Source organism: Ambystoma mexicanum, chromosome 7p (assembly GCF_040938575.1).
Source record: "Ambystoma mexicanum isolate Mex_15411 chromosome 7p, UKY_AmexF1_1, whole genome shotgun sequence".
NCBI lineage: Eukaryota > Metazoa > Chordata > Amphibia > Caudata > Ambystomatidae > Ambystoma > Ambystoma mexicanum.
This window is the reverse complement of record NC_090939.1, coordinates 704,622,437-704,641,335: the sequence shown is the minus strand read 5'-3', so window position 1 is coordinate 704,641,335 and position 18,899 is coordinate 704,622,437. Positions and strand designations below refer to the sequence as shown.

Here is an 18,899-nt window from a genome sequence, read left to right as displayed (position 1 = left end):
CCTGCAGTGTGCCCATGCTATAGCTGGTGGCTGGATGAAAGTGATAGTAATTTTCCTGACAGGAAATATGTTCGCTCAAGTTTTAGCATGTCCAAAATGTTGTTGAAAAAGGTCTCGAAAACATCGGGTGAGCTTTCTTAGTGCTTTGAATATGTTGAAAATGCTCGGAGAAACAGTTAACAATTGCCAAATCAGGTTACACGGCTGCTGGATCATCTTATTTGTGTGGGCAGCGTGAGAATCAGAGTGTGGGTTGGGTAGTGTCAGTGGGCCTCATTACACGGTAGGTGGTAAGGGATTACCGGCACCGGTAAGGGCACTGGTGCCGATAATCCCTTACCGCCCTACTACGAGGTCCCCCAGCGGGTCCCTTCCTTAACGCCTGGTTTTACCATGCGTTAAGGAAGGAACCCGTTGAGGGACTTCAGAGCTAATAACTGGCCCGCTAATAGCGGGCCCATTGTTAGCTCCTTCCCCATTCCCATTGAGCCCCATAGTGGCTCAAATGGGAATGGGGAATGGTTCCCGGAATGGGGATTTACTGATCCCGCCAAGGTCGGAATGACCTGGTAAGTCCCCATTCCGGGAACACGGGCCCGGAATGCGGTAAGGGGTAGCCATGGCGCTAATAGCTAATAGTGCCATGGCTACCGCCTACTGTGTAATGAGGCCCAGTGTCTGGTGCAGCCTCAGTGCTCATGAAGGGGCTCAAGGAATCGCATATTTCTAGTATTACCTCTTTTCTTTTGATGATGGTTCATGAAAATCATGCATAACCTTTGTCCTAGAATCAGCATATTATGCCACCTACCACTGTGTTCACAGCACAGTGCCTAGAAACAGCCTTTAATGTCAAGTTACGTTTCTTTGGATGTCCACCTAGAAATCATTAACGGTTAGTGGATGAATTCTCTCTTACCATTTTACAAGACGGGCAAAACACCACCGCTGGCAACTCCTGCCCTTCATGGCTATCAGGCATTTTAGAGTCAGAGGCATGTTGGGTCTATAACTCAAACTATGAAGTAGATGGTCTTGTTGCTCATTGAGATGACTGTCCTGCTCTGGAAGCAGTCTTCAGTATAATGCTCAATATTAGCATCTCAGCATTTGACATTTATTTAAAACGGCAATTGCCATATCTAATTTAGGGGCATCAGCCCCTTATGTGATGATGCAAAATAATCCCTGACATGGACCCTCCCATGCACTGTGAAGGCAAGTTCAGTGAGAGTTGCCCTACTCTAAACCCACATTTCAAGTCATCTTCGCTTTCCAAGAAACTTGGCTGGGTCTAGTGAGTTCTGGTTAAATGCTACTATAATGTTGGTCTTTTCTCTCAATGTGTCAAAAAGATAATCTGGACCAGAAGCTAGAGACGCCATCTCTTGTGTAGACACACATCTTTCCAGTGTTTCTTGCTGGGAGATCAAACTGGAATCGGATTTCCCTCTTACTGCACAAAAATGGATTGCATTCCTCCATAGACAGCACAAAAAGGGCATCCTTGTAGACTATCTGTATCACAGCATTTCACCGAATCCGTTTTCACCTAATGTGAAATTTTCAGAAAGAAATGTCTTCAAATTTGGTTGGGTAAGTGGGTCATTTTAAAACATAGATGTGGGTGGGGTAATGGGATAGGATAAGGTTGGGAAAGTGGGTGAGGGTGGGGGAGGACTCCCCCCGCATAATTAAAACAAAATCGAAGAAAAAACATTTCGAAAATGTTACCTTTAGGTGAAGTGGATTCGGTGAAATCACATTCATCCTTGAATATCAACGATGTCTGCAACTTTTCTTAGAAACACTTTAACTGAGCAAGACATTCACAGCGAACTTGCTAAAAATGACGATGTGCACACTTAATAATAGTTTTTCAAATGATAGTAAATCACGTGTGGAAAATGCCCAGTTAAGTTCAGCATTTCATCAAAAACATTGTATCTACATGTAAATATCCGCATAAATCTTAGTTTATGCTCCCATAGAGGCTTATTCAATCAAGGCTATGAGAACTAATGTTAAAAGTACAACATTGGGAGCCTTACAATGCCTGCCACAACAGCCATTGTTTACGTTACAATTTCTGGGTGTTACAAGGAGAAAACCTGCTTTAGATTTAGCATACTAGCATTATAGAAAACATTCCCAGAGGCAAAGGTCAAAGTGGGAGAATATTGTGCCATTTCACAATGTGCTTAATTCGAATCCATTGCAGTGTTCTCCTTGAAGAACGTGATGTCATAGATCCCAGCCCTGCATTGTTCTTGTGTGATTTCCTCTCTAGGGGATTCCCAAGGCAGAAAGTCAGATCCTGTCTGCTTTTTATAACAGATTGAATACCCCTCTCTAGAAGTCCTGTATGTAACACAGGGTAGGGTAGGATGCAGCTACTTTCTTGATAAGTTGGATTGTCACCTCAGTGTGGGCAGTTATTTAAACTGAACGCATGTATTGCAAAACAAAAATCTCTTTAATAATTTTTCATAAAAACATATTAAAAAAGCACAATACAACAATTGGTCTTGTGATCATCAATCATACCTTTCAAACAACAAAATAACTTCTACTATGACAGCGTTAATCAACTTGAATATTCTTCGAGCATAACAATTATTGATTTTATGCGTAAATGACATGGGAAAAAAAACATTAGGTTTTCCTTTATCGGTCGACATATTTTTCAGCCCTTAGTGATGTACCACCTACCCTGTGTTACATACAGGACTTCTAGAGAGGGGTAGTCAATCTGTTACGCACTCTATCATTTTCTTGATACTCTCCCTTAAAACAGATTTGACCCCCGTCAACAAAAAATGAGGGAGTACCCAATCACTTATTCCTGCTTTTTATAACAGTGATAACTAGGACATTCTCAATGTTTTTCTTGAAAAAGATGTCCATTAACTTTGATGTCAGGGATCCTTCTGGCCGACCTTACACAACTAATAACGAATATACGTGTTTGCATTGGCAAGTGACACCAAAGCAGCTGTGCCTCTGGCCTGAGTAGCAGTGGCGGCTGGTGAATTTTTTAATCAGTGGGGGTCTAAATGTTTTGCACGAAGATGCGAGCGTAGAGAGGGAGCCTAAACCAAACAAGGGGCGTTTGGGGGGTTCTCCCCCGAGGAAATATGTATAATAATGGGTTAAAACAGTACATTTTACAGCACAACTTCTATGAAAAAATTTGGTAAAAGCCCATACAATTTGTAATCAATTTCGCAGGATAATTCTTGAACAATATTGAATAGATGCAAGTCCCCAACAATGTACAGGAGCATTTTCTTACTCATTTTCATGATGCTCTGCTCATGCTGGGTGCACTAGTGTATCTCAGTGTTCATGTTTCCCTTCTGCAAAATGCCTATAATGATATCATAAGAAAAAAACATCTATGCATTCTATGCCAATATATGGCAGCCACCCCACATAAGAACACACTCCACAAAAATGCCATAGTCAGTAACAAAGTAGACAATACTGCAATAATGGGCATAGACAACGTGTCTTTGCCCATCATTGCAGTAACTAATAATATTACTGCAATAATGAGCAAAGGCACTGCCACCTTGTCTTTGCCCATTATTCCAGTAGTAGTGTTAATACTACGCGAAGAAAAGGCAAAGACAACGTGTGTGTCTTTGCCCATTATTCCAGTAATATTGACAAAATATTACTGGAATAATGTGCAAAGACAACGTGAGGGTTCTATAATGTTCTCCCCAGCCCCTCACTCAGTAATGACTGACGAGTGAAGAGAATCTGTTCACTCGTCAGCCATCATCACACAAAACAAACACACATACACATGCAGTCACAATATTCTCTCACACGTTCACATATAAATACATTGACAGACCATTACAACACTCACACGCAAGCACTCTTTCTCTCTCTCACACACACACACACACACACATAAAGACATGCGCACAGACATTCAATACTTCACTTAGCGGCAGTGTTGTTGGAATCTTCCCAAGAAGCGTGAACTCAGCAGCTGAGAGATCAGGAGCCTTCCCCCTTTCTTCTTCTGTCACTTTTCAGGCCTGGGGCGGGGGATCAGCACTCCGACATGGAGCGGGAGTGGCGAAGATGCATTTGTTAACTTCAGGGGCTGGATTTCTAGCACCCATGCAAGGAAATAAATGCTGTGACGTCAGGTCCTGCCCTGGCCCCTGTGCAACACCATGGAAGACATTGGAAAGTGGGAATAACACCAGTCTTTGCATTTGCACAGAATCTGAACATGTTTTTCTTTGCAAAGACTAGATGTACATTATGAAATGCAAAATAATTAAAATAAATATAGGCTTCATTAATGGAATGGTACCTAAAGGATCCATAAATTGAAGGGGCATGGCACAGGGGTCCCCCTATGGGCAGGCCACACCTGCTGAGTAGTGGCATACTTGGTTAGATTGGCATATGCAAGTGGCTCTGGCATTCGAAGAGAAAATAGGAGGTCCTCGTTTCTGAAACTACAAAAGTTCCCCACTTTGGGAGAAGTCGTGCACTATCGCTGAACCCACTGAGCAATTTACAGCAGATTAGTATGAGATTGTTTATGTTAGTGTATATTTACTTCACTAACACAGAGGGATAGTAAGTTAGGCGATCCATCTCGATTGCAGCTCTTCGAGGTATGGCTACTGCACTATGGAGAAAGTGCCCTTGCATTCGGCCTCCTACAGAACCCAAGTGGATCAATACACCCAGAAGGAATAGGAATCTGCAGCTTCTTCTAATTATTAAAGCAAAGCAGGTCTAGATGCACGAGTGGAGGATGCTGACTGAAAACCCCCCCTGCCGTTTTTTGGACGTGGAGCGCCCCCTACTGAGGGCAGTTGCTGCCTCAGTAGAAAAAAACACCGGTAAATATAGGGACACTCCCACATTTTAGAATACAATCTGTGACGCCTCGGTCCATGGCGTGCTATTGCTCTCCTTTCTATGACTCTCTTTATAATACACATTTTTTGATCAGACTTATATCCGCAATCCACATGCTTAAATATGGATAGCCACATCAAAGCTCTGCCACATCACAACTACTGTGCCTTGCAACCTCCTGCTTGGTTTATTCATCACAGAATACACAATGTCTTTGTCGGGAACCTCTGACGCAGCACTGGTTACGTGGCAAGAACATGCAGCTTATTTCAGTAAATGTTTGCTGCACATTTTGCCAGGGGTTCAGATAATGAATGGAAGGGTGCCAAAAGCAACCCTTCATTCATTTTGCGACCTTCGCCGGATAGGGTTGACAAGGGGAGAAAACTCAGGGAGGCTGTGTTGATACACGTGTTCTAGAAGCAATCACTGACTTAATACCCGAATCCCATTTAGGCAGCAGCAAAGGTTAATGTTGTGGACATAGACCACTTTGTCTTAGCAAAGGTTGACAACCTGACTTTGTCATGTGGTCATAACATCCGTGTTTGTAGCTATGCAAGCGTTTCTGGGTCCCTTTGCTCTTAAGAAAAAGACACATTTTCAATGGAAAACTGAAAGAGGAAATAAGAGCCTTCATGTCAGATTGCCAAAACGTGGTGAGCCAGGAGAAATTCCTCTTTCACTCTATAGCAATACTTCCAACCAATATAAAGCAAGCCATGGTTAATATTTTAATTGAGGGGAACATTGTCAGCAGTGTTCAAATCCAAACCTTAATATCTTGATGTTGATTTGATTTAGAGTTTTTCTGTGATCAATTAGAATCCAATATTGGCTTTTGCCATGATTTTAGTTGGATAGAATAATTGAATAAAGACTGTCTGGAGGCCTTTGCAGGATGCACAGAAGATTAAACACGGGAGGAATTGTTCACAGCGCTATATTGATGTAGGGTTCTATGTGGTATTCTCGATTACTAAAGGCAGGAACAAAAAAGATTTTGTACGCGCGATATGGTGCAAAATATCAAAATATATCACTATTCAACCCCACCATAAAATAGGGGGATTTAACCACTCCTACTCACCCCTTCCCCTCACTGAGAGACACTGCACACTTACAAACACACACAATTACTCGCCCACCGCCCCTCCCTTCCATGCAACAAACATTCCTCCACACAAGCGCACACCTTCTACCCAGCCCCCTCCCCTCCACATTACAAACATTACCCCGCAACATACACATAGGCCCTCATTCCGAGTAGGGCGGTAAGGGATACCGGGCACCGGTAAGGAGACCGGTGCTGGTAATCCCTTAACGCCCTACTACTAGGTCGCTTAGCGGGTCCCTTCCTTAACGTCTCTTCTGACCAGGTGTTAAGGTCGGGACCCGTTAAGGAACATGGACACAAATAACGGGCTTGGCATACGCTGGCCCATTATTTGCGCCCTCCCTATTCCCATTGAGCCCTATGGGGGCTCAAATGGGAATGGGGAATGGTTTGGTGAATGGGGATTTACTGGTCCCGCCAAGATCTGACTAGACCGCTAAATCCCCATTGAACCAAACTGGACACAGTACCGTTATTGGTGGCAGTCATGGCGCAAATAGCGCCATGACTACCACCAACCTCGGAATGAGGCCCACAGACTCACAGGCAAACAGACACACACTTACCCCACTGCGCAATTTCCATCTTCCCCTGCCCGCCCCGGTCGCACCTGTCAGCCCCTGCATGCACTTGCGTGAGGCAGGGGCGTGATAGTTAGATTTAGAAAGACTACTCTGAGCGATAAACTCAGTCTTTTTGATTTTCAAGGAAATTAAAAAGACTTTTAAACTTAATACCTGATATACATGTGACTGAAATGGGAAGCAAATAGACCAAGAACCAAGCATCCCAACCTGGGAGGGATGTTGCCTCACCTTCCCTAATGCTGTTTTAGGTTTCCCAGGGATTTCCGAATCCTATATTTGACCTTGATCATTAGCTTCTTCTGTTTCATGAAACTACAGCTCGGCTACGGGTAGGTTGATAACTTGGGTGCTTTACTTTACTGTTATGACTTCTCCGGATAACACCTTTATCATCAACATTGATGTCTGGCTGGAAGCATTATCAAAAAGTGGAGCGGCATTGGCGGGCAGGTTTTCTCAAATGGATATGTTTTCCTTTTAATTTGTGTGATAACGAAAACGTTGACTGGAAATAGAAGAGGTACATTTGGAATGCACATATATAGTATCATGATTATAGACACAGCACTTATATTAAAATGAATACTTTTTATTTTGGAAAGGTGATATGTGGGGCAGATTTTGGACAAATTTGTATCCCTTGGCAGTGCCCTATCCAGACCAGACCAGCATAGATGTGACAGATAAAATGATTGAACAGGTAAGTTTTATGCCTATGTTAATTCTGCTTACAATTCGTGTTTCGGGCTTCTGCCATGAACTTCAAGTCAATATTTGACAAAGATGCAGTAGCTACATAAGTACCTACATGACCACGCAATGGCAAAAGAAAATGTGTGTGTGTGTGTAAATTCCAAATACTTTCACCCAACAAATCACTAGACAATGATTGTTCATTCGATACTGCCGCATGATCCAAAATGGAACATTTGTTTATTTGTTTATTTATTTAAATATGCACTTAGCACAGTTGGCTTTACATATTACATACATACAAAAACATCCATATACCCAAAAATCACTAAACTAAATTTAAAAAGATTTAAAATATCTACTCACATATCTAAAATTCCTAATGACAGATTTTTTAAAACCATTAAACTTAAATTTTCCTTTTAATTTAAATATTTATTTTCAAACACGCAGAGGGGGAAAACACATCAATGTGACAAAGCTCCCCAATTTAGGGGTCACAGCCTTACAGACGGTATATTAAATCAATGCATCATAAAGATTCTCTATTCACCTTGGCATGGCTAAAACAGGGTACTTCACTCAAGGCAGATTGCAAATACAAAAAACAAAAAATCAACGTCTAAAATGGGCTATACTGATTGTACACTTACCTTCAGGCGCAACACATTTGTTATGGAAGCAAGACAATGCTGCAGAACACAGGTTCGAATCCCGATCCGCGCTTAGAAACCACTCTCTGGTATTAAGTGCGTTATAAATGAACAATAAAATTCAATTTGATTAACTGTGTATATGAGCATAAGGATCATGAATAAGCGCCCAGTGCTAAAGTGTCTGCAAAAGAGCTCACGTCTCATTTGCTGAGTAGATGTGAGATGGAGCTCTTCCTTATGCCTCAATTCATAACAGAGAGTTTTCCTCAACCTTGCTGTACTAGTACAGGTTTCACTGCATGAAATATTCTGACTAACTTTTCACCCTGGTGTTCTGGAGAATTCTAAATTCCTACTGTCACAAGTTGGCCTAGCCAAATCCTACTCATAACCAATACACTTCTGGGTTACCCATTAGGCGAGCCCATCAACCAACGTCTGGGCCAAATAAATTCTGAAATCGAGAGGGGGCTAACTACTGATATTTTATGGACGAACGTTATCGAACACTGTGTTTCCAAAGCAAACGGAATGTTCGGGCAGACTGCAATTATGTGCACAAGATTGACTTCACTTTCCTTTGAAGTGGTACTTTGAAATGGTGCTAATTAGTCTGGCCAATGTTTACAATGGACAGAATAAGATTTTAAATAGAACGAATTTGCTTTGGGTTGTGTATAGTCATTCCCCCACCAGTGCTACAATATTGGACTCACGTCTATACAGGAAAGCCATCTATTAAGTATTGCCTCTGCTTCTAAACTTTTGCAAAAATAACTTATAACATATCGAGATAGAAGCCCTGTTCACCACAGAATAAAGAGGTCATAATCTTACCTTTCTTAGTCATGTGAGGTACAAAGACTGATGTGCAAATGGATATTTCCCTTCTGTGAAAGGTACAGTGAGCTAAAGTGTGGCTGCGGACTCTCGAGTGGGTACCTTCCCAAAGAACAGGTCATTTATCCGTGTTCGTTCTTGCAGAGGGGCACCTATGACTATTTTTTGATTGTTTAAGGGACTTAGGTTTAGTCACCCTATGTTTTCTAGAGTCATCCAGACGTGGACCCATTGCTCCCTGTGCTCAGACAGGCACGGCTCCACCTCACTGATGAGGCCCAACAAGGCTGAAACACATGTCTGGGGTTGCCGGTGGTTCTCTTGTTCAGGAGAGAATTGCCAAAGCATTTCGGTGCTGGACTGCCCATGTGGGCGGGACAAAGACTGATGCGCAAATGAATATTTCCCTTCTGTGAAAGGTACAATGAGCTAAAGTGTGGCTGCGGACTCTGGGGTGGGTACCTTCCCAAATAACTGGTAATTTAGACGTGTTTGTTCTCGCAGAGGGCGCCTATGACTACTTTTTGATTTTTGTATATTTATGTAGTCTTGGCAATCTGTACCCTCCCGTCTTTCATGCCACTTATGCCTAATTGTTGACAAGCATTTAGTTCAAACTTTATTTTTATAAACCTTGGTGTCCCCAATAACCAATGATAAATCTGCTGCAGGGTCCCACATTCTGTTTGAGGATGTCCACTGCCCAAGAATATTGCCACATTGTGAACGTGGCTGTACTATAGAATTTGAAATCCAGAAGAAAATACTCCCCTCCTATCTGTGGCATAGCCTCTTCCTGCTACGTCAAGGAGACAGTCTGGAGCTATTTTACAATCTGCGTTCAGCAGAGAGATCGGACAACAAATGCAAGTTGAGGAACACTGTGAGCCAAGGAGTACGTGGATGGCTGGGATAATCTCTTCTTTCTCTTACAAAAAAGTAGTCTGTGGTCCTCAGACACCAGGCATCCACTGCCTACCTCATGAAAAGCAACACACAGAGACATACTTTACCCATTACCCATACTTACCCATCCTACTGTATCTTCACAACTGTATGTAAATAAGCACAACTGTAAGTAAATATGCAAAAAATGCTCTACACTGTATCTATATATACTCCATGTACGCCTTTAACAAGTAAGAGTGCTTTCAGCGCCACGATGCACCTGGGCAGATGTGCGCTATACAAATCCAAATAAATAAAAAATAAAAAATACTTTGAATGCCTGGTACAAAGAAAAAGAGCCTTATCACTCAGACACTTCTAATCGATACCTCCAGCAGTGCCACTCCGAGGCAAGTTCTCCACCTTTCCCAATATAAAGTAAAGTGCAAACGAGGTGAGGTGTACACCATCTCCTTATACACCTTCACCTCCACGAGTGGAGTGAATAGCACAATCGCCCTTTCTCATGTTTATTTAGCAGTTAGTGTCTTGTACAGTGTTTATGTCAATTCAGAGCATGGGGAGGTGACAGGGTCAGAAGGTGGATGTGGGGAAAACCATTTAGTGATAGCAGGAAGGATATTCCATACGTATACTAACCACACAGCTAGATGGCTGTTGCGTTTTTAATTCTTTTAACACACATAGGAGCTCATAAAACTCAAAGTAGCAGGAAATCTTTTGGCACACATTTTTGGCAGAAATGGATTCTCGGCTTTTCAGAACATCGCCAAATTCCGAGATTGGAGTTAAAGTGCAGGAGTCATCTCTGACATGTAACGGGAGGTAGCCCCTGCCCTTTTATTTCCCAAAAATGGGGACATCACCTTGGGCAGAATGACCACAATTCCTTCATTTTCCCTATGCAGTCCTGTGGACTCTTTAAATGTGGACTCACACCACGGTTCTGACACTTATATTCAGGTAGTGTTCACCCCATTCCGGTTGTGATAATGGTAATCGAGTTAGGCAGACATTTCTCAGGAATAGTCAGTCACCAAGCTTATAATAGTCACATAAATAATAGTTGGAGATCATTATTAGCCTCTCATTCTAGTTAAGATTGATGGAACAGAGCAGTTTTAAGAGCCATCTTAAACCTGAAGAGGTTCCTTTTGCAGTCCTAGGTCCAGGGGCAGTTTGCTCAATAAGTAAAATTTGTCTTATGCAATATTTGTTGTTAATAATACAGGGCAGAGCCTGTCTTTGTTGGCAAATCTCAGATTGCACTAAAGTGGACTGCTGCTATCAAAAGATATTTGCATCCAGAAAGCCGATAAGCACACAAAGTAACAGAATTATAATGATACTATAATTGGTTATTTATAACACGCTTATTAACACAGAGGTTTCTAAGCACAGAGCCGGTTATCGAACCTATGTTGCTCCGCGTTGTCTTGCTTCCAAGATGAGCGTGTTGCCCCTAAACTATCCTCCGCCTTTGTTGGAAAGACAATTAAATGTCTTCCTCCATTGCAAAGAGTGTTCATGGAGGGTCCTTCACGCCAGGGGATCTGATCTTGTCTTTCCTGGCCCAGAATGTCCTGAGCTGCACAGTTTCACATTAAATGGTGCGAATGGGAGTGTGGGGCCTGTAACCTGGTGTCCTCCTTTGCCCCAATTGGTAGTTTAAAAGATTAGTGCATCAGCATACCATATTTAGAGAGGTTGCCAGTGACTAGTCCGATACCAGATGTAATGCACGCCCCGCAGATGTCCCCAGGGTAGATTGAAGGAATATTATAATGCGTTGGCCACACTGGATAATTATCATGTAAATTGGGCTTTTCACAATCATTTGAGGGCTGCACGGCTAGATTCTTATCAAGTTAGGACCAAGGCTCTTACCAGGTCGACCTGCAAGTCTGCAGGAGGAATTGGAGATGGGCATTCCATTTTACTATCATCAGATGGCATGGGAGCATAGAATGACAGTTAACACTTCCTCAACCATGAGATTCAAATTTCTCCCGAATTCTGGGTGTTCGTCAAGATTTGGGACCAGTTGAAAGGTAAGCTTTTGGGGTCAGTTTTGCAAAATGTCAGCTTTTGACAGGTTGAGAAAAGAGGCGTTATCCAGCATCTGGTCTTGGATTTAACTTAGTTAATTACTTTACAATTGGAAATATATGAAATATTTATGCACTATCCTATCTTCAAGTCGGAAATTACTGTCTTGGTGGATTTCTTACCTGTCAAGATACCAGAGGCAGCAACAAATTAATCAGCTTTCTATTTTGGTGCTCGGCAACTCTACAAGTTGCCACCTTGAAAGATTAAAAGAATATCGAGGCTTAATACCACATAATAGAAATACGCCAGTCACAAGTACTAAGGTACAAGTATACTTTATTTTAGCAGAACAGCTGTCTGGCTCTCAACACCCCGCAATGTGTGCAAGCAGATACCGTGACATGAGAGAGTGCTGGACATTTCAAAAACATGAGTATTTATACAGTTTCTCACAATCCCAGACACATCGTCCAGCTCCTCTTCGTGTAACACATTTCCCTAGGGTACATAGCGTTTCCACATAACTAATACATGTTAAAACATTCTTGAATAGCCGGTCGTTGTCTGTAAAACACTTCATATGTTTTTCAAACATTGGACACAAAGGTAATAGTCCTTATTTCATTTACTTATATTTGTCTACCATTGTTTCTTAAGTTTAAAGTCAGCTTAGTTTCAAGGAGCGAAAACAAAGATTTCTGCAAAAGCACATGTTCAGCTATTCATCATTCTGTTTCACTATTTGAACGGCGAAGACACTGTTGCTACAGATGACATCTAAATTACTGATTAGCATGGCTCTTGTTCAACTCCAAGGTTTCCTTAGTACAGGACAAACACCTTAGTAGCTTCAGCATGTTTATCTACGTTGAAACAGTACAAAGTTAATTTTGCTCTGCTGGAGCCGAAAATACAAATTCTAACATGGGACAGAAAGGAGGAGTTCATCAAAATGGCGGATAACTTAAAATGGCGGCATAATCAGCCTATTACAGGTTAATTGAAATGCGATTGACAATGTAATGCGAATGTGCTTGGGCCAATGTTTACTATCAGTCGGTATTCATGCAAAATATACTTTTACAACCTTTTGCTGACTTTATGGACTTAAACACTAAAGGTAACTCGCCTTAGTTGTTTTCTTGCTTTCTTCATAAAGTGTTGGTGTGCAAAGGGGAGACTTCACCCCTTGTTACAGGGCACAACCACTTCAGCCCTTACAAGCTGGTAACTCCTAGTGTTTACCAGATTTTTGGGATGGTGGCAGCCTTTACTTTACACAAAAGAAGGTAGCACCCAGCTAATCTGCTACCCTGGATATTCCTGCTGTCTAGACACATACAAAGGTGACAGGCCAACTTGGAGGCACTGATTAGTGACCTTCCCTTTCTGCGCAGAAGCTGCAGAAGTATACGTGAGGTCCATGCTCTTTTTTTCAATAATTACATTTATTTGACACATGGTGGTATCTATTTACAATTGCTGTACGTTTGGAAAATACTTTTGTGTCCATGGCCAGTTCTTTCTTGTTGGAGTCAAAGGGATAGAAAAGAGAGATCAGACATGCAGGCTGGCCCCCTTCCATCCCACACTGCAGACGGTTGAGAGTTCCAAATTGGGCTCAGCTACAGGAACCTTTTATGCCTTTCATTGTTGCCTTTTTGAACAATGGAATTTAATCCAGTTGTTCAAATTTTTTATCTCTACTTGTGTGTTTGGGCAGAGACCTTGCCCCTTCTTCAGCTATGGTAGGATGAAGGCATGGAGAAACCCTGCGTGCAAAGATACTATTTCACCAGGTATAACAAAGTGAACAGGGGACTTGTTTGCTTTGCCTTGTTGTCTGCGCCCTGAGGCCTGTGGGTGCCTGGGACTATATAAAAATAAAATAAATAAATGCAAATCAAATAAATAAGCACTAGAACCTCCTGCATGCGTTTTTTTCAATATATGCCAATACATGGATCAGGGACGTCATTTAGGGTTCTCTGGGCATCACGCTCGTGACTCCTGAGGTCTCCCTTACTACCACTGTGGTCTCCCTTGCTACTCCTAAAAAGAAAGAAAATTAATTATTTTTTTATTTTTATTTTTACATATTGAAGCTCCTGGGCTGTGGCCAATGCCATGTAGCTATTTTTTGTTTCTAGAGTGGCTGGATTTCTTGTTCAGGCTTCTTAAAAAAAACAAAAAAAACAGGGGGCTCCACAAGTGTAACACTTTGAGTAGTGACCCTAAATAAGAAAGTGTAGGATTAACACATAATTTGTCTTTATGGATTCTAAACAATAATTGCTAGACCCATTAAAGGTTTATTTCAGGCACACTTCAGGGGGTGAGTCACTGATTTAGTCTGTTCTTAAACACCTCAAATTCACAATGCAGACGAAATCCGCCAAAAAGAATTTAGAGTAGAATAAGCATTCATTTCAAACTATGTATTTTGCTTTTCACAAGTTGCAGTTATAGCATGTTTGTTCTGCCTATACATATGGTGATTAATCTTATATGAAATGTATATCAAGTTACAGTGATATTGTAACCATATTTTTCATAGTGTACTTAGAAACAATGCTATGTGATGCCACTTCCTGTTTTGTCAAGGGGTAAATGGTCGTGTTCCATCACTTCCCGTGATGTCACTTTGGGGTCGGGTCAAATGGCATCACTTGCTGTGATGTCATCAGAGGTCAAGGGTCATGTGATGTCACTTCTGCTATCCCTGGCATTTTGATGAAATGACATCCCTGACATGGATGTATCTATGCTGCAATGTGTGGGTTTATTGTGTCTCCCCTTAATCTATGTATAAGACATCAAACTTTCAAATATGAGCTATCAGCCAGTGTGCAGATACTTAAATCATGAAAAGTTCTGTAACTCAATATGTATTAGTTAATTGGGTCTGATAACAGACCCCATTGGTTGAGGTGCATTTATTTAATTGAGCTGTATTGTAATAATGATTGACGAGTTTACATTAAATTTAATTTTTTTGTTATAACTAATTAATCATAAGTTCACCTTGTTGGTCCTAATTAATGAAACGTAAACAAGAAACTAAATAAACGTTGAGTTGCAGAATGTGTCATGGTATAAGTATCAGTGCCCTGGAGATAGCTTATAGTTGAAAGTCCTTTGTATGCACGTTGCCATTTTGATTCCAGTCTTGGTGTTGGAGCCAGGGCTGGACTGGCCTACCGGGAAATCTTGAGATTTCCCGGTAGGCCTCTGCACCCCGGGCCTCTTTTGTATTGCTACCTATTTTATTTTCAAATGTATTCATTGGAAAATTCTCAAAATGTGTGATACGAGGCCACTTTGAACATTATTTTCAGGGTCTTTTTTAGTTCCTTTTAATTCCATCTGGCCCTTGTAAGTGAGGTGCTAAGGGCGTCTACGTTCGTCCTGAATTACTATAAGGAACCATTGTAGGTTCCGTCCACCCCAGCACTTAGGTAGAAATGGGATAAATGTTGCAGATAGGTAAAAAAATGAGGGGCAAAACATGTGATTTTTTGTTGCTGTGATTTCAAATGCACTTGCAATCAGATATAAATCACGCTGTCATGCTTTCCAAAGATATGAATACTAGCTGTCCTGGAGGTGATTATGAAGGGACTTCAGTACTTCTAATCTTACAGCTACGGTTATTTCAATGACGCTCAATTCGACTCCAGGAAGGAGTGGTCGAAGTGGGCGGGAGCGGATGCAAAAGTTGCCCCCCTACCTTTTAAAATTAAATTTCACTGTTCCTATACTTTTATTTTAAACAGGAACCGTTCTGTAATGGTTTTGTTTGAAAACATGTGTGTAGGAAGAAGTTTAAACTTTTACTTCAATGCACTGCACTGAGCGTTCCCTTAAACAGCAGGCACATTTGTTTGGGGGGTTTGTATTGTGCGTGGAAAGGGGTGTGGCAATAGGGTTTGTGGGAAACGGGGACAGGCCAGCGGGGAACATAGTTCCACTACTTCTTTTCGTACACTTCGACCACTGCTAGGAAGATATGATAAGTCATTTATAACGCGCCTGTACAAATGTATTTCTAGGCGCGACATGACAAAGGAGGGTACGGAGGGAAGACAAGACAAACAATCTTACTAGGCCTTGTGTAATTCAGATTGTGCAAGTCCGGTAGTGCAAGGAGAAGGGGAAGGGGACGACATGGGGTTACAGTTTCAGCCCCTAAGTGCGCAATAGGCACGGAAGTGGTGCGGCGGAGACTGGTCGTGAAGGAGCCTGGTACCCAATGAAACTCTGAGGGTAGCCAGGCCCCCAGTCAGCGCAGCAGACAGGTAGGCCAGCAGGGGAGGGATAGAGAGAAAGCAGAGGAGAAAAGGAAAGTCTTGAGCTGCTTCCAGAACTTCTGTTGGTCTGGTTCAAGTTTGAGATGAGCAGGGAGGTCGTTCCAGAGGGAGGCACCTGCAGAGGGAAGTGATCTGCCCCCTACTCTCTGCCTGGAGAAGCTACTGACCCTCAGAGAGTTGGAGGCAGCAGAGCCAAGGGCTCGAGATGTAAGGTAGCTAGGAAGAGACTGTTGGATGTAGTGTGGGCTGCAGCTCCAGAAAGCCTTGTAGACGAAGCAGAGGGTCTTGAACTTGGTCCTTGCAGCCACCGGGAACCAGGGGAAAGATTTCAGGCCGGGAGAGATACGGTCCTGGGGCTTGAGGCCAAGAATAAGTTTTGCAGTTCTGTTCTGGATTACTTGTAGAGGGTGGAGAGTAGAGGAAGGCAGATTGAGAAAGAGGCTGTTTCAGTAGTCCAACCTAAAGATAACCAGGGCTCTGGAGCAATGAGCTTCTGGGGGAAGTGAGAAAAGGCAGAGTCACTGCCATAATTGCGCCTATCCTTTGTTGCAGTCAGTCATTGACGAAGTATGTGTAGTGTGGCTGCATAAACTGAGCTGTTTCAAGGCACTTCCTGGGAGCAGACAGGATGGGACGGATGTTAGATGACATGGAGTTTCTCCTTTGCAAAGACAAGGTAGTTTGCTTCCTTGCGATCAGTGTCTGGGAGCATGGTCCATAGAATGGATCTCTCAACTATGAAGTGGCACCCCCTATTTTTTTGCACACACTTGTGCTTGAGGCAGAGGGTATTAAAGTTTATTTGTGATTTTAGTAGATGTTTTTAAAATATACTGTAAATGATAACATCTGGTAAGAGGATTTAGAAAATGCACTTAAAACATACTCTCAATACTTTGTGAGGTCTCACGATCAGCCAAATACGAGTTGCAATATCACTCACCTACTTATAAACGTCTTAAGATGCCCAGAATGGGCCACGGTCTGGATCACAAATGTTCATGTATTGCATTTTCTGGATACGTCTGTATGAATATTCGGTTGGGTGTAATTAACAAATTATAACAAAACCAATACCGGTGATGGCAGGCGAAGATCTGTGGAGATGTGGGCAGATGGGGGTGGGCAAGGGAAAACATACAGGGTATGCTGGGACCATCCATGGTGGCATAACCTGTACAGAATGGAGGAAAATTCGAGAAAATGCAGTCAAGAAACTGCCTTTGGGAAACGGGGCATTGAGGGAGTTACACAGGTCTGCTCAGAATAGCCACACATATTGTGTATGTTACTGCTAAATTCACTGATTAACAAGAAACCGGTACGCCATACAATGTATTTTACATGGGACTCTGTCGGCAGGGCCTGTTCAAAGATTTATGCTGCCCCAGGGGAAGGGCCATTTTAGCCAATATAGTGTCCCTCCAGTGACCCTCTCCTGGTAGCATCCCGAGCATCTACCTAGAATTGCCTCATTGTAGCTCTGTCACTGTCTCCTAAGTACTCTGAAAAATGATACACTGGAATCTTTGCATCTATATAAACAGAGGGCAACCAAGGCATGCTCATGACCACAACTGCCATTTTCCCTTTGACCGTTACAAATATCATCAAGCATTGACAGGGCAGTATTGCTGAAGTGTATGTGCATGAATGAACCCCTATAAAATGTTCTCTATCAAAATGTCAGATAAACATCGTATTTGATCTTACCAATAAATAACACAATCCAAAATATTGGAAAAATGATAGATTTATTAATCTGAACCACCAAATAACTAAAGATGATTCAGTAATGGACTATGCATAGAACAAACGTGATTACAGGAGAACTTGTCCTCCAAATGTCGAGTGTCGTGTCTTAACGACCTTCCGGCTAGATAAGGACTCTGCCCGCTCTCTCAGCTCAGCTCAGAGAGGGGTCTAGCGTCCCTCTTATGGGAATGTAAGGAGCGATCGGTCACTGGACTGACTACAAAAATAGCGTCTTCCCAGACCAAGTCCAGAGCCCATATGTGTTCCTGATACAATTATTATATTTGTGATTCGTGGGCCCCAAGGTGTGTTCCCTTCCCTTCCTCACATCATTAGCATTTTACAACCCTCCAAAAACCTGACATCTTACTCACAGGCTCTGCAACCGTTCCTTGTCAATTTTTAGGACGCTTATTATTGAACACACTTGGATAGAGAGATAGAAAGACTTTGGAAAGAAGCAAAATAAACAAATAATGCAGTGCTTTTGATCAGCTGGTACATAATATTCATTCACTGTGCCAGTAATATACCAGAGTCAAGCACGACCATTGTTCTATATAAAATGAGCATTTCATTTACAATCATAAAAGTCCCTCAGTTCCTTCTCACTAAATAAAAACATGCATCAAACACATTTGTTTGTCTTTTTCAAAGTTATCATAATCACTGCTCTTTAACTAAATCAACTTGACAGCAATAATTCTCCCAACTTGAGGCTTAATTCACATTAGCACCCAGGCGAGGGGAGCCAGCCAATCATGTGGCTAGGAACACAGGCTTGAACCGCTGGTGTAAGCCGGCATTCCAAGCTGCCTGATGGCCATCTCCCCCGCTGCCATCTTCCCTCAAACCCTCATTCCTTTTTTTATTTTCAATCCGCCACCCACAACTTGCCTTACTGTGGCGGCACTCGCTGGTGCTGCTGCACCTTTCTCTCTGAGCAGAACTTACAGAGCCCCACCTTCCCTTTCTATGGCGGCCATGTTGGTAAAGGATTTTCCTTTGTACCATGGGATGCCATGCGTGTCCCGTTGTAGGAAGGAAAATCCTTTTTTTTTTTAGCACCCTGTGTTGCGCT

The 18,899-nt window shown here is 42.3% G+C and overlaps 1 protein-coding gene across 1 annotated transcript in view; it reads left to right on the top strand.

The window, feature by feature from the left end:
- ACE2 (angiotensin converting enzyme 2) overlaps positions 1–18,899 on the top strand; it is a 475,687-nt gene that overhangs the window by 176,154 nt on the left and 280,634 nt on the right. Inside the window, exon 7 of the mRNA XM_069635599.1 lies at positions 7,206–7,303. Coding sequence (XP_069491700.1) covers positions 7,206–7,303 — 98 coding nt within the window. The remainder of the gene's footprint in view (positions 1–7,205; positions 7,304–18,899) is intronic.